The sequence below is a fragment of the Acanthaster planci genome, linkage group LG17, assembly GCF_054643075.1.
Source record: "Acanthaster planci isolate LZ-2023a linkage group LG17, COTS_SCS, whole genome shotgun sequence".
NCBI classification, from domain to species: domain Eukaryota; kingdom Metazoa; phylum Echinodermata; class Asteroidea; order Valvatida; family Acanthasteridae; genus Acanthaster; species Acanthaster planci.
The window spans coordinates 1,394,160-1,408,828 of NC_141793.1; the positions used below are offsets into that span (position 1 = coordinate 1,394,160).

Here is a 14,669-nt window from a genome sequence, read left to right on the forward strand (position 1 = left end):
AGTGGATTTGACAATTTGCAAGGTTCCTCCTCACAAAAAATGAGAGTTATGGGCAAAGGGGCATCACATGGATATCATGTTTATCTCTTGAATCACTGTCATGACCGGAAGCACGGATCTAGTGACTGTACACACTACACAAGACACTTGGAAGCATAAAGATATTGCACACTTGCGGTTTTTCCCCTGGTTTTCAGCACAGGTTCACGTTGGTTCAGATTTCCGAATGTACGAGCACAAAAGTGCTATCGTCTCAGGCGTGTAAGTGCAACAACTGTTTGAGTACAAGTGCCCTGTTACTTCTTGTGTCCGTACGTGTGCATTTCAATTGTTCATTTGTCGTGAATTTGATCATTTTGCTGAAGAAAGCCTGCCCTGTTCAAATTCATTTTGCTTCCAAGGAACTAATGCCCTGTGGAGAACTGTACTAAACTAACACCTGCCAAGAATATCTCCGGACTATGTTTGAATGTGGAATTGACATCGGGAACCCTTTAAACAAACGAGAGGTCACTGAACTGAGAGTCAAATTAAATGAGTAATTAATCAACACTTCTCATATTAATACGGTGAAAAGGGCACGCTGTGTGGCCCGAGGGAAAGGTAGGGAGTAAATGTCACTTTGCAACAACATGAGACGCATGACGAACGCCAACTCCTTACCCCGGTACATAGAAGCGCACATTCAGTAAATGTAGGTCCAAGCGGACATCGGAAGCGGTGAATGTGTGACTAAAAGGGATTTGCTGGAAGCATGCATGCGCATGGATGTGTTCATTTGCAACTTTCCCGCAGTAATTGGTTTGGTTTTCTGAGGTGCTGGATCTGGCCGATAGAAATCACAGGGGAGTCTTGTAAATGTGAAAGAACGGCGCGGTTCACTTTACAGGCAAAACTGTAACGGCACTCTTTCCTTGCGCACCTCTGGTGACCACGGTCTCTATCCTTACTCAACTGAGACACAGATCTCCCACTCGTCCAAGTACATGGTGCATGATTTCCTTTCAACTTTCTGTTTGAAGGTTTCACCCCGCTTCCAGACTTTTTGACAAATGATTTCCGTCCTCATGGCTCTCAAGTTAAATGCTGAAATCTTCCAAAGGAAAGGCCTCAAATGTTTTTAGATAAAGTTGATATACATGTAAGAAAGACTGCTCAGTGGGTGTGATGTCATTATTTTCATATCCACACCAAGTATGGGGTACAATTTGAGAAAACAATGGCAAGAAATGCAGCTGAAAGCTTCAATGCTTGCAATGTCTGATGGACCCACTTTGTTAAAACAATGTTTCCTTCAACTTTGACGACTGCCATTTCTTAAACCCAAGACTGACTTGGTTTCCATATCCAGGAGCTAAAAAGTTTACTATGCCGAGGTGAGATTGGAGGAAATAAAACACCTACAAAGTTTTGTGGATAAAAAATGCCCCAACGCAGTGTAGGGTCTGTGGCGTATATTTGCGTTTGCCTCAAGACACCCCTTACATGCCTTATATACTAATTTCTTGTCTTGTATATCACTTTTCATGCGTAAAAACATCTCATGGAAAACTTGAGACTTGTAAGGGATGCTGAAAGTTTAAAAATCCCCAAATCAGGAAAATCGTGATGAAAAATCCTGAAATCCTGAAAATCATGACAACCACACCCCTGGCTATGATGCTATCTCTCCATTAACTAAATAGCATACAAGATCGCAGAGCTACCCAACGCGACACCCTAACCGCACTGTCCACCAACCAAAACCAACAGTGGGAAACTGCCACTGGATCCTGTTGATCTCGGCAAGGAACAAAAGACGGTTTGTTCTCAGCGGTGGATATCGTCCTGGCAGGCGACTGCCAATTAAGAACAGGTGGAAGATTAATTAAGGACATGTACAGTGTTTGCGACCAGAGACAGCGATGCACATCCCAGGCTGAGCTGAAATCCTCACAAATAGATACGCCGTAGTTGATATTTCCCTTGCCGTGGCTTTGAGCCCCCTCCCCAGGAACCTGCCCATCACGGAGAAGTCACATTGGCATCTGTGTTGAAGACTGCCCTTAAGATTTTCAGGGTTAATTTTGTTTGGTGGGTAGGCTCCGTTATACTAAGGTTTGGTATTGCTTTTTTACCCCCTATCTCAAAGACACTCTGCTCTTGTGTCGCCTCCCTGCACAAGTTTCCAATTACCAACAACAAAGGGAGACGCCGGCAAGTGACGATCTCAACACAGCATCTGGCTCCCACAGGAAAACTGTGCACAGACCACGACTGCTACTGGTCCAACAATGTAAGAACATCCCATTTTTTTGTCAAAGCCCTCAGCCTATCCCCCTTGAGCAGAAGCACACCCTCACTGGGTTAAAAAGAGCCATGTTGGTCCGGAGTGTTTTGGTGGTAACGATGCGACTGCAATACTTGCATTTCATGGTCATTATTGTGAACCAGCGATGCAGTTACTACCAAAGGAACCTGTGCTGCTGAGGATACAGCGCCCTCTCTTGGTCTAGCTCGGGCCCCTTACACACAAGATACAGAGTTCCCTACTTCTTTGTTAGCACTGACAAAGTCCATTCCACTATTTTTATGTCCCCATGGTCAACCACAGGCCACCAGAGATTCAACTGAACCTGTCTGCTTTCTGTTGGATCCAAAGACGCAGCTGTCATCTGTTTCCATTGTATTGAAGACAGGAACGGTCAAACAAAAACACTTCCACAACAGTCGACCCTCAGCATCCACAAATGATTAAGGTGAAATCCCTTGGCAGATAAGAATTCATCATTTTTACAAGATCATCTGCACAAATGAGTGGTAAAGTCTCTTCGTATGAAAAGGGAAAATATGAGAGACAGAAGACCAAAAAAAATTTACTTTGTCGCCGTTTGTCAAATTAACGATATCGACATGGGACTAGTGTGGGGAAAATAGATAATTCGTTCCAACCATTGTGTCCAGGGTCCTGGGAAAACATCCAGGGTCCTAGACAGACTAGCTAACAGAGCAATTGTGCAGTATTGAATGTTATCTGCTCCAACTTGAGAAGCCAAGTCCTGTTCAACCAGACACACCCCAGACTACAAATTGAAGGGTGCAGGTCCCACATCAATTAGGCTGTCTATTTTTTTCTCCTCAATTTGCGGGCACCTGTCTAGAATTTGAAATAGTTTATCCAGTTCGGAAATTGCTTGAAACTCTTAAAATTCAGGGTTTTTTTGGTACCACACCACTTTGAACATTGCGGAGGGAAAAGCTTCTTACCCTACTTAAATTTTCATAAAAACCGGAAAGTTTTGCTTCAGATAAAGGCCTCCCCCCTCCGGCCTACACGTACCAGTATGGTAAATCTTCCTGCTGTGTACATGTACATGTGAGTTCACTGGAGATCAAGTCTTCCAGGTGTCACACAATCACGCCCGAGGCACTGGCTAATCCTGTACATGTACATGTAGGAGCACTGTCTCAATCACAGAGGTAGTGGGGTGGGGCGGGGCAGGGGAAATTCTTACATGTTCAAATGCATGTCCATGTTTGTGTTTTACACCTGTACGTACCCTGGGTAATGACACCTCAGGACTGACACCTGTTTCACTTTATGTAAGAAACATGTAACTACCTGTCCTGAAACAGCAATCAACGACTGAAGGCACCGTGCCTGCCCTGACGAGGGCACCCTATCGTATATAAACGAGGGCGAGTGAATGGCATTTGACATGTTTTGCAGGCATCACAAGAAGTTTTCATTTACAACACGTTCCAAAGTTTCAAGAAAGAAATATGGATCACATGCAGTTCGCGTTGTCCACTCATTGATCAATCGGGGGGGTGAGGCTACTGGTAGTTGACATCATCCTGCCCTGGGCATCCCCCCCTCCCCGTGGGTCAGTTTGTAAGTTGTATATATATACATTCCTTCTACAAAGGGCATCTCACCCCACCTTTTTAGCTACCCTGGATTCAAAGCTGATTTGGCAACTTGTACCTGTTCGTGAAACTACTCCATCCTTGGAAATAGTGGTTTCCAGTACCGGTTGCTACGTACATCTGACTCAAACTAACCTGCTGACACCGGCAAGCTCTGCGGCCAAGTGGTTAAGACATCTGCACTAGTAAGCAGCAAGCCGTGGGTTCGAGTCCCACCCGAGTATGCTTGTGGTTTTTTCACAAGCCTTCGGGGGGCAAGCACTGAGTGTACAGTGTTTATAATACACGTTGGGCAGGGCCAAAATCCACAATTAATTAACTACTGCTCTGTATGCACCTGATGTACAGTATCACGCTTCATGTACATGGAAGTGAGCCATTACTCAACACCGCAGTGCATACACCACGATACGCTAAGATAATGGACACATCCTTAATGGCCTAGATTGTCAACAAGAGATAAAGAAGACATCTCTTCACATGTTCCCATTTAATAATGTTTTCGTTCCCGAAATCCGGCAAACTTAAGCAACTTTCAATTAACACATCGCATGAGTAAATGCAGAGCTTCCGATGCCTGCCACGGTTTGTACATGTATGCTGGATGTACACTGTAGATTCCAGCTCACAAACCTACCCTGGGTGATTATTCAGCCAAAAAAAAAAAACTTCGATTTTGCCCATTTTTCACACTTTCACACGTTCAAGATGGTATGACATTTAGCTAATCCCTCCCTCCTGGGAATGGTCCCTAATACTTTATCAGTAAGTGGCATCTATTCAGGGATTAACATTGTTAAGAAAGTCATGCGTTCGCAGGCCAACGGCCGTGTTGTTACTTGTTGGAATGAAGTGTGAAGCTGATCATTGATAGTAGTGTTACACGGCCATGGAGCCCCAAGGAACTGTGGGAAAAACTAGGCTGTCTCACTGGTTCCCTGAGAGGAATATCCTCGTTACAAGGACACCCAATCTTGTAGCGGGATGCATGTGGAAATTAACTGATAGTGGTCTCTATAACTTGTGACCACATGCTGAAATGCAACAGACCTGTATTATATGAATAAAGCTCTACAAATGACATCATTGGTATTAATAACCGACTCAAATTAATTGATAAATCTACTAATATTTCAGACACAAACTGGGTAACCGCAACTTTCAGACACTCTGTCCAGCTTTTGAGTTCGCACTTGTGGTATTAACACAAGTGTGTTTAAATCGGCGAGCATTCAGGCTGCAGTTTTCCCTATCCGGTTATCAAATTGGTCAAACGACCAATACCACAAAAATACATGTAATCTGTGTCCGTGTCACAGCTGGGGGGACGGTGGAAAACACTGGAAATTAATGTCTGCCTGTGTGCCTGCGGCTGACAGCTTTGATGGAGAATGAGTTGGGGAAAAAAATTCTTTTGCTTGTTTTTTTTTTTTTTTTGGCCTCTAAATCCATAAATGACAAAAATCACAAACACAGTTATTATGAATGCCTACGCGCAATTCTGCTGGCAAAGGAACAAATAAGATCAATGGGGGGAAAAAGACGCCCTACGAGCCATTTAGGTGAAAAATAAGGGAGCGGCTGGTTGCTAACTACAGTATATAAAACCTGCTAAACTAGCAATTTTTAAGTATTTGCTGCATTATACACCAGCTGTTAACTTTGTAGAGTTGGAAAACCAAAAATCTATAGTTTGGAAACAATAGGATTGAAATTTCCACTCTACTCAAATTTCATGCACCATTCCCGTGTTGGTCAAAGTTTGGAAAACTTACTGAATGCCTACTGGACACACTTTCACGTGCCAGCCAACACGCTCAACGCACAGGAACATGTACTCGCACACCCGAACACCCCAGAGTCAAGTTGAACTCTGCCCCCCAGTTTCTCACTACATGTACCTCCAACCTTTCAAACCCCGTCAACATCCAACACAAGATTTGATAGATTCTCACGGCTGTACGATTATGGAACCAAGAAAAATTACTTTTGGAGAGGCTTACGGAATCTCATAAATAATGTTCGACTGGAGTTTATGCAGCATTGTGTAGGATAATGGGAAAATTGAGGATGCTTAACAATTCCAAACAAAAGTAGGCATACATACATTTTTGTAGATGTACCCGTTCCACTTCCATTCCTGCAGCCAGGGCATACTGCCGTTCTCTAATTCCATGTTAACTACATGTATGCCGATTGTTCAGTTCTTCTCACTCCACAAACACAAATGAAAGCCCCCCCAAAATTACTGGTCCACTTTGATACCACGTTGCTGACCACCGAACTCATCTCAGTTCAAGTTTTTCTCTCTGGATGACGTCCACTGTCCAATGATTATCCATAATGAGAAAGTCCCCATCGGGGTGTAACATATAATCACTGAAAAGTCTTCACACGCTGTATACCGTGTGTGAAGTTACGAGGCCTTGCCAAGAGTTTCTGGATTTCTGAGCAGTCAATTCAGTTTGTTTGTTTGTGCGCTCTATGCAACTTCTGTGTTTCTAGAGTTTATAAGGGTTTTCCCAAGCACAGGAAGCCAATATCATTAAACTGTTCTTTGATTTCCTTCGGTTGGTCACGCTCGTTAAATATGCCCGGCAGAAAAAAGATGAGACACAGGGTAATCCCCTTGTCTTTCAAGCCGAGCACTGTCGAGGTGTGGATGTGCGTCTTCACTGCAGGAGCTAACTCAGCTGACAGCTTACCCAACAGTCGCTTGTAAACAGAGACGATTCAAGTCACCTCTGGCCTCCACATCCAAGGGTGTTGACTGAAGTCTCAATGCTGGATGTTGACAAAGCATGCCAGCTACACCACGGATCGGAGCGGAGAGATGAAACTGGCAGTTGATGTACATGTAAGAAGTTCACTGCTCAAAGCCATTTCCTGAACCACCGCAGATCTGCATATGTATTTAAACAGGTACCATTGCAGGGTATGCAAATGAGCACACGTGTGATCGCTTCATGCGTCCCACTTGTGACTGTCACTTTGTGTGCACCACACATGTGTTGTACCCACTTGCAGCCATGCGTGTTTAAACGCAGCACGAGGGGATCTCAAGTGTGACCCAACTGTGTGCAGTGCATGCATGTGACGCTGGTGACTGGATTCGGTGACTCGGCACGCACGCTGCACCACTGCACCAGACACTCGGCGACTGACTTGGGGAGAGAAAAGGAGAGGGGAAACTTTGATGGCTGACTCTAGCAGACTGGTTTGACAGCCTTGACATGAGAGCTCTACCCTAGGGACTGGGGTGGGGGCCCAAGCTGCCTAGCACGGGGGACCACTGCCTGAGGAAACATTTTTCAGTTGGCTCGGCCCACAAAACGACATTTCCAGACCAATCTGCAGGACAGGGCTAATAAAGTGAGCATTTCTCCTCTGTTCCTAAAAAAAAAAATTACTAGCCCATGACTCAGCAGCATTAACCATCTGCCTAATGTACACTAACAAATAATTTCAGTCTTGGAACTTGGAACTGATTAAACCGCAACAGTCCCAGGATTCCACGCTGCTCTCAAGAAATAACCCAAACTGCTATGGGTGTGTGAAATTGCTTTCTCCACCCTACGTGCACTGGTACCGCTGAGGCACTTTTGTTGGAACATTTTTTGAAATCCTCCTCGGTTATGAAGATCACGTGTTTAATTTACGCTGGGGAGGAGTGAGAAAGGGAAGGGTCGGTAATCTTTGGCAATATTTTGGTTCAGTTTAAAGACTGGCACATTTCCTGCATACTTTCCCCCACATTGTCACAGGTAAAAATTTACACCGACAGGCAGCGATTTTGAAACTTGCAAATGAACACACAGACATACATTTTGCTAGCATTTTTTTATCATGTTTAGTATTATAGTGAGATGGTCACTATATTTTGTTCCCGTCGTCACTTTTATGCATTTTGCAAGACCTTTTTTATCATGTTTAATGCTTAATCCTTACCCTGCGGAACCATGAAGCATCCATCCATGGACAAATTTTGTTTGTCCTTATTCAGATTTTCTCCAATCTGGCAACTGCCAACCCCAAATATCTGACCAATGACAGTCCACTGCTGATACCGGTAAGTGTGCATTAGATCAAGACAATTGTCCAGTTCTTTATCTGCTTAACAGATGGCTTACCCTGCTTCCTGGTTGCCCTGGACAAGTGATGCCCACAAGAGACATCAGGAGGTCAATCCCCTGGCCCAGGGGAATAGAGAAGGGTCATGGGTCACACAGGGTGAGACAACTGACCCCTCAGTCCAAACACAAAATCCGCTACTGGATTGCTGTGGATAACGATTGCTCGGATGCCCCAGAGAAGATATCTTGCTCAGTAGCAGGTATGCTCTTAGAGACACGCAAAACGGACATCAATGATTACCCATCCGATTGATCTAATTAGCCAGAAAAGCCTCTGATGACTTAAATATAACCCAACCGACAGGCCCGAGGAGGTAGGACACAGGTGAACGGTCTACCCCAGGGCAGGTGGTGTCTAGACAGGGAAAAGTGGAGAGGGGATAGGGACAGTAGAAGGGAAAGCTCTAAAACTGTGATATTTGACAGGAAGGCGTGTTGGTCGGATGTACGGTGTCATGTACATGTACATGTTCATGTCACAAGAAGCTCAGATAATTTTACATGTATGCAGGCTACCAACATGTACGTGTACACCACATGTAGTCACTTCCAAATTGCTGTAATTGAAGACAAGACATGTTGTTGAGCGGGACTCAGGGGTAGGGACCGAAAACCACAGCTTGAAATTGATATTTCCCCAAATTGACAGGTAAATTTATGAGATGTTTGAGGAGTCTAAATCACAAAACGTCACTTTTTTTTTCATTGCTGAAGGTTGGACTATGAAAAGCACTAGAAGCTGACATTCTCATTTCCAACGCTGTCATGATTTGACTTGGGCCTGACCATTCTGGCATTTCGTTCTTCATCTTGACCTCCCCTCGGGTTCCTCTAAAATCCTGCAAAAGTAATGGCATATTCCGTGTCCAGGGAAGCATCTTGCCACATGTAACAAGTAACCACACGTAAGAATGACTGAACTCTAACAGACCTGTACCTTTTTCAAACTCGCAAGAGACTCCGTGGCTCCTGGTAGATTTGGTAGAACTTTTGAGGATTAAGATTGAACCTTGAGAAAAATATACATGTACAAGTGCTGAATGACAGATACATTGTAATATAATCTACCTGTACAGGTGTCTTGCTTAATAACAAATTCAAATTATTACAGCCTACATGTACATACATGAGCGATACTCATAAGGGTACTGAATACGACTGTCGCAACTGGCACGCAGCCTCAAAAACCTTAAGTTTTGATTATTCCACATTTTAGGCATGACACTCAACTACCGGTATTCTTCGATGTCTTATACATGCATGCATGTCTGCATAACCTTTCCAGGAAGAGCTGAGTTTTTTAAGACCTTCTGTTTCTTAAAATTTATGGAAAGTCTAGACAACTGTTCTTTTGATTACATGGAAGAAGCAATTTCTTGGTCAAGTTGGGACTTTCTGACGTAATCCATAACCATCGTTCAATCTGAACATCTGGAATTTTGTAGCGCTTTCTTTGTCGCATTTAAATTGAATTCGAGTGAACTACGATCCCCCGAATGGTGCAGATGATTTGAGGATAATGGGATGGGACAATGATTGCCTGGCGATTGTTAGGATCTTTCTCCCCATCCTACACGTACTCCCCACCTTCTCTTGTCGTCTAGACTTGGCCCGGTATTGACGCTTGCCAAGGACAATGTTGTGAACTCGCATGGGACCAAAACCAGACCAACGGTTTACTGCAAACATAGGGCAAAGGGAAGTACCAATTGAGCCGTTTGGATGTTGGGAGGGGGGCTGTGCACACGGCCTTTGTATGTCATGCCAATCATGTTGGGAGACATTCTTATCGGACTATAAGCAGTTGCGATTGGGGGCGCCATTTCCTCTTCACTTCTAGGCGTAACTGGTACTGAGCTACATGTAATGGTGATTTTATCAAACTGAAAGGTACGATACATATTAAGTTATGCATCCTGTTCATTTTTCACAATTACTTTTGCCTTTGTGACAATCTTTCACCACGTCTTGTGCACAGCCAAGGACTTATGATGATTTATCATCTCCTCAAGTTTACAAAACACGTAATGGGGATTTTTTTTTTTGCTAGGTGCAAGAAACGAGTCACTTTTAATCAGACAGACTTGGTTTACATGCACTATCCGTAATCTTTGGGCAAGTGCACCTCAGAAACATGACAACAGCAAGAGCATTACACACTGTGATCATATCTCCGCTGAGCTGGCTGGCACGGTCATGACAGGTACAGAGAGGGGGTCTCTTTTTCTGCAGCAGAAATATTACAATGACTCAACAGAGTTAGAGCCTTGTCCCATGACTTGGACAGACGGACACTGCTTGCTTATAACTCCGAGGTCATCCCTGTGTGACACGCCAAGTCACAGCAGAAAGCACACACGCTGATTTAAGCTTGCGTGTGCTGTGGTAAAGGCTTTTATAATCAAGCCAAAGCAAGTGCAATTTAAGAAATAACTTGCAAGATGCACTCCAAGCGATCCCAAGTCTTCCAAGCAACATCTCCAAGATGGCATTTTAATTTGCCGAAATTTGTCAATTTGAAATGACTACCACGGTACTTCTTAAAAGGATGTGACAGGTATGTATACATACAATGTTCATGTACATCTCAAACAGATTTCCTGCACAGACTGCTGATGGCAACACAATGGAGCAAGAAAGCCAGAACATGGACCAAGAACTTACAACTTGAATAAATCACTGCCAACATCAGTAATTCCATGTTCTTAACGCGATGGCTTCAGACCAATCGGTCCGGTAACGATGTCTATCTCCCCGTGCCTGCTCCACCCTGTTTTGAAACGGAGCCAAGGCTTTGCTACGATCCGCAGCAACCGTCAGCCCATCTCTGGAAACCTCCGGCTTCGGTCTGTTGCAAGGATGGCCTGATTTAATGCTGTGCAGCTTCACCTCCAGGGACTCATCCCATAGATCCACTTACAACACAAATTTCCCAACCAGAGTAACAGTGGAGCTAAGTTCAAGTTAACTGCCATTAAAAATACCAAGTGTGTAGGGAGAGCATAAGAACACAGGGACCATACTATAGCCAGCAATGTTGATTAGCACTTCTAGGACCTTTGACCCAGGGGACCATGTTAAAGCCGAGGACCAGGACACCAGCAAAGAATGCAACATACAATGGACATGACAAAAGACCGGTCCCTAGTTGTTCCTGGCAGAAAAGGTAATCCAAACCTAAAGGGGAGGGCTGAACTTAAAGGAGACTGGTCTACCCAGTCTGAAGTTTCAACTTCAACTGTAACTCTTTCATCTCAAAATAATTCATCAATGTTTTTGGTCGATGGAACACATCAGGCAGAATTGAGAGTTTGAATTCGCAACTGAACTTCGAGTCACAGCTGAGGCACAGGCATGAGTCATATATGTCTGGGATGATGAGATAATGCTGTCTCGAAGATTGGACGTCCAAACTCAGGTCAGACTGAGTATCCTATTTCCATGGTTGTGAAATTTCAAAGGATAACTTTGCCTCGCGCTGTTCTGATCAAAAACACAGTTCAACAGGTCAAGAAATCTCAGTTTTTGGTGAGATTCAAAACAGACTGAGATTTAATAACAAGGAAACACAGCAAAAAAGCAAAAGCAAAAAAATTCTTTGCAAAGATTCTGTTAGCAATGTTAAATGATTTTCAAAGCATATCAATAGAAAATCTGTAGGGGCTTCCGATTACGAAGGCCCAAAAAAAGTTTGGATTCATTATTAAATGTCTCGGGTGTCGGCAGTGTTTTAGCTAGGATTTGAAAAGTGGGATTGCAAAATGAAACACAAGAAGTGCTCTAGTTAGAGTCCAAAATTAGTGCGCGAACTTGAAGCATGCACCATTAGATGCTTTCTGGTGGTCTCTGATGAATTTCTGACATTTTTTCATGAGAGTTTTGCCTTTTCAAACAAAAAATAACAACTTTTAGAAAAAACTAAAACTGTCAAACTGTGTGCAATTGTTGTTTTATATAGTGTAATTAAGCAGCCCTGCAACAAAGAAGCGAATAATGACAAACACCTTTGAACAGATTTCTCATAACCACTTTATGATGCACTTTGTGATGCAGGTCAGTACTTGACACACGTTTTTGTGCCTTTTTGTTTGCAGTACAGTGCATTCAGTATATTCATGTGATACGCAAACAAAAATAACTAATGATATAAAAAAAATCCCAGTGTTCCTACATTCATGTTTCCTTCGGCAATTTGGCTAAGAGCAAGCGAATTGAGTACAAGACTCGACTTCAAAGTGGATGAAAACATGCATGGTGCGTGTACATGCACATTGTACACGCATCCATGTACGCCACAGGCAGGCCACGTGCTCGTGCTTGTGCACGATTCTGATCATGGCATGGGAGAAGAAATCGTTATCGTTTCATTCTGGATGATATAATGAGCACGTAGCACAAGCCCCGAAATGATTATATGTCGTCCTCGTCCCCATGGATTAATTTTGTAACGTTAGAAATGTTGAACTAGTCCTGATTCATCCAAAATCCATGTCACTGTGCCACACCACAGCACAATTTTCAAAGTCAGAAACTGTAGCCATCTTCCAAAATCTGTGGAAAACCTTGAATGTGGATTTGGAAGAATCTGCTTGGGATAGGATTAAGGGGTGCTCCCCTATACCATAGGATATATGAGCAGCATTACCTCAAACGATATGGGTGACATCAGATCAGAGTGGGTTCCCAAGACGTCGCTCGATGCCACACTGGAGTCAGCTGTATCAAGAGAATCGTCACTGAGGTGGATGGTGGGTTGCGCCCCTTTGCTGCCTCCATTTCCATTGGCTCCTTCAGCAGCAGATGTCGGTGGGTCTGTCGTCTTTGGTTTTTTCTTCCGCCGTTTGTCGGGACTCCCTTTTTTCTTTTGGAATCTGGCCAACTGTAGAAGACAGCGACGGAAACATTCTAGTAAATAAGCATTCTGGTCAAACTTGACAAATTTAACTGTTTTTTTCTTTGCCGCGTTTGCAGTAGCTTTACAAATCTGGACCCTTTAAAAACTAATTCAGCAATAACATATATTACAATGTATAATAATAATAAATATATATTAACCCTCCCATGTTGAAGTCACTCTTTGGGTCATTTGGTGAACACCTCAAAGAAGCACAGCTGTGTTGTGTTGTGCACTGCACCAACAGTCCCTCACAGAAATATCAGATTGCACTTTTGTGCTGCCCAACAACTGTGCTTCACTGTTTCATGTGCATAATTGTGCAGTAAACCAAATGCAGTGAAGAGGACTGCACAAAAGACCCTAAGTCATTTTGTGCTGGCAATCTACTGTGTACACACTGAACCTGTGCATGTTTGAGTTCCATATAGAAACTACGTGCTCACCAGTGACTGTGGGCATTTGTGCACATTTGTGCTGTAAAACCAAAGGAGGATTAATAACATAGGCTCCCTTACTGTGAAGCATGTTACATGAGTCTAATCATTACATGTATATGGCAAGCCCATCAATCCAACTCAGCGTGAGTAACACGCCGTGTAATAATGTGGGACTGGCATGAGTGGTTCACACTTTGACTGTTTTTCAAAAAGCAAATGACAAAATTGGGTGGCGCGGAGTTTCACAAAATGGCAGGTGCATGTAGCAACCGCATTGTGCCAATGAAAACAACTGCAATGAGCGCATGTGCACCTACATGTACCGCTGATCAAAGAAAATTGTGTAACCCGATCCTCTGACTGGCTTGCACACGCGTACGTCAATGTTTTCATCGGTGCAGTACAACTTACAAGCCATTTTGAAAGAGTCCAAGATGTTCACACCGCCCCAGTACTACAGTAGTCAGTAGGCCTAGCTTCCTCAGTCCTATTTTATTTATTTATTTTATGCTAACCCTTCTGCCATGTCTGCCCTTGCACCACCAATTTCAATAACCTAAACTTTCACACACACACATACTAAATTAACGTAACAAACGCTGTAGTTAAGTTAAAATCGAGTTTCCAAATGCATTGTGTCACGAAAGTTATGTTGAGTCAGTGTGACTGGTCTTCACAATAGTGTAATGGTCATTCAAACTTAAGTTACAAGAAGACTTCTGAATGACATTTTAGTGACACTGAACGAATTTCTTACCCTTTCACGCCCAGCCTGCAGTTTCTTTTTTCTTTCTTCGTCGTCCATTTTCAAAGATAATTCACATTAATTTGTCCCATACTGTGTCCGAGTTCAGCAGCGGAGACGTGGAAGTTAAAAATGGCGGACATCCTGTGGGACTTTTTGTAATTTGAACATGTATTCGATGACAAATTCGGACAAGTTTTGAAACTGGTATAATTCACTGGTGTAAGTAATAATAGAACGTTCATCAGTATTACTAATCATCACAGGGACTATATATCTTTAACATGCCCCACGTGAAACGTATAAATCCTCAAATTTACCTCATTAAGTTATAGAGCCAAATGCACGTTTGATATCAACACAACTACAGCAAGCAGAATTTGACGAGGGCGCTGTTTAGTAAATGTCGAATGGGTGTACGAGCAGTGTCGTCTGCTGAAGATTGTATGTACCGCGCGGCGTCGGAATTGGGAAGGCTTCCTTTGTACGTTTGTAGGTGTTACGCCAATTTTACTCTGTTGAAGATCACAAAGGTATGAAAGATTTGC

At 43.4% G+C, this 14,669-nt stretch overlaps 1 protein-coding gene across 4 annotated transcripts in view; it reads right to left on the reverse strand.

Moving 5' to 3' along the window:
* LOC110974775 (uncharacterized) overlaps positions 1 to 14,603 on the reverse strand; it is an 82,219-nt gene extending 67,616 nt beyond the window's left edge. For all 4 annotated transcript variants that reach the window (XM_022226677.2, XM_087147954.1, XM_087147953.1 and 1 more), the window contains exons 1-2: positions 14,134 to 14,603; positions 12,688 to 12,921 (exon numbers count right to left, since the gene is read on the reverse strand). In XM_022226677.2, coding sequence (XP_022082369.2) covers positions 12,688 to 12,921; positions 14,134 to 14,181 — 282 coding nt within the window. In that variant the 5' untranslated portion in view covers positions 14,182 to 14,603. The remainder of the gene's footprint in view (positions 1 to 12,687; positions 12,922 to 14,133) is intronic.
* Positions 14,604 to 14,669: the final 66 nt, after the last annotated feature.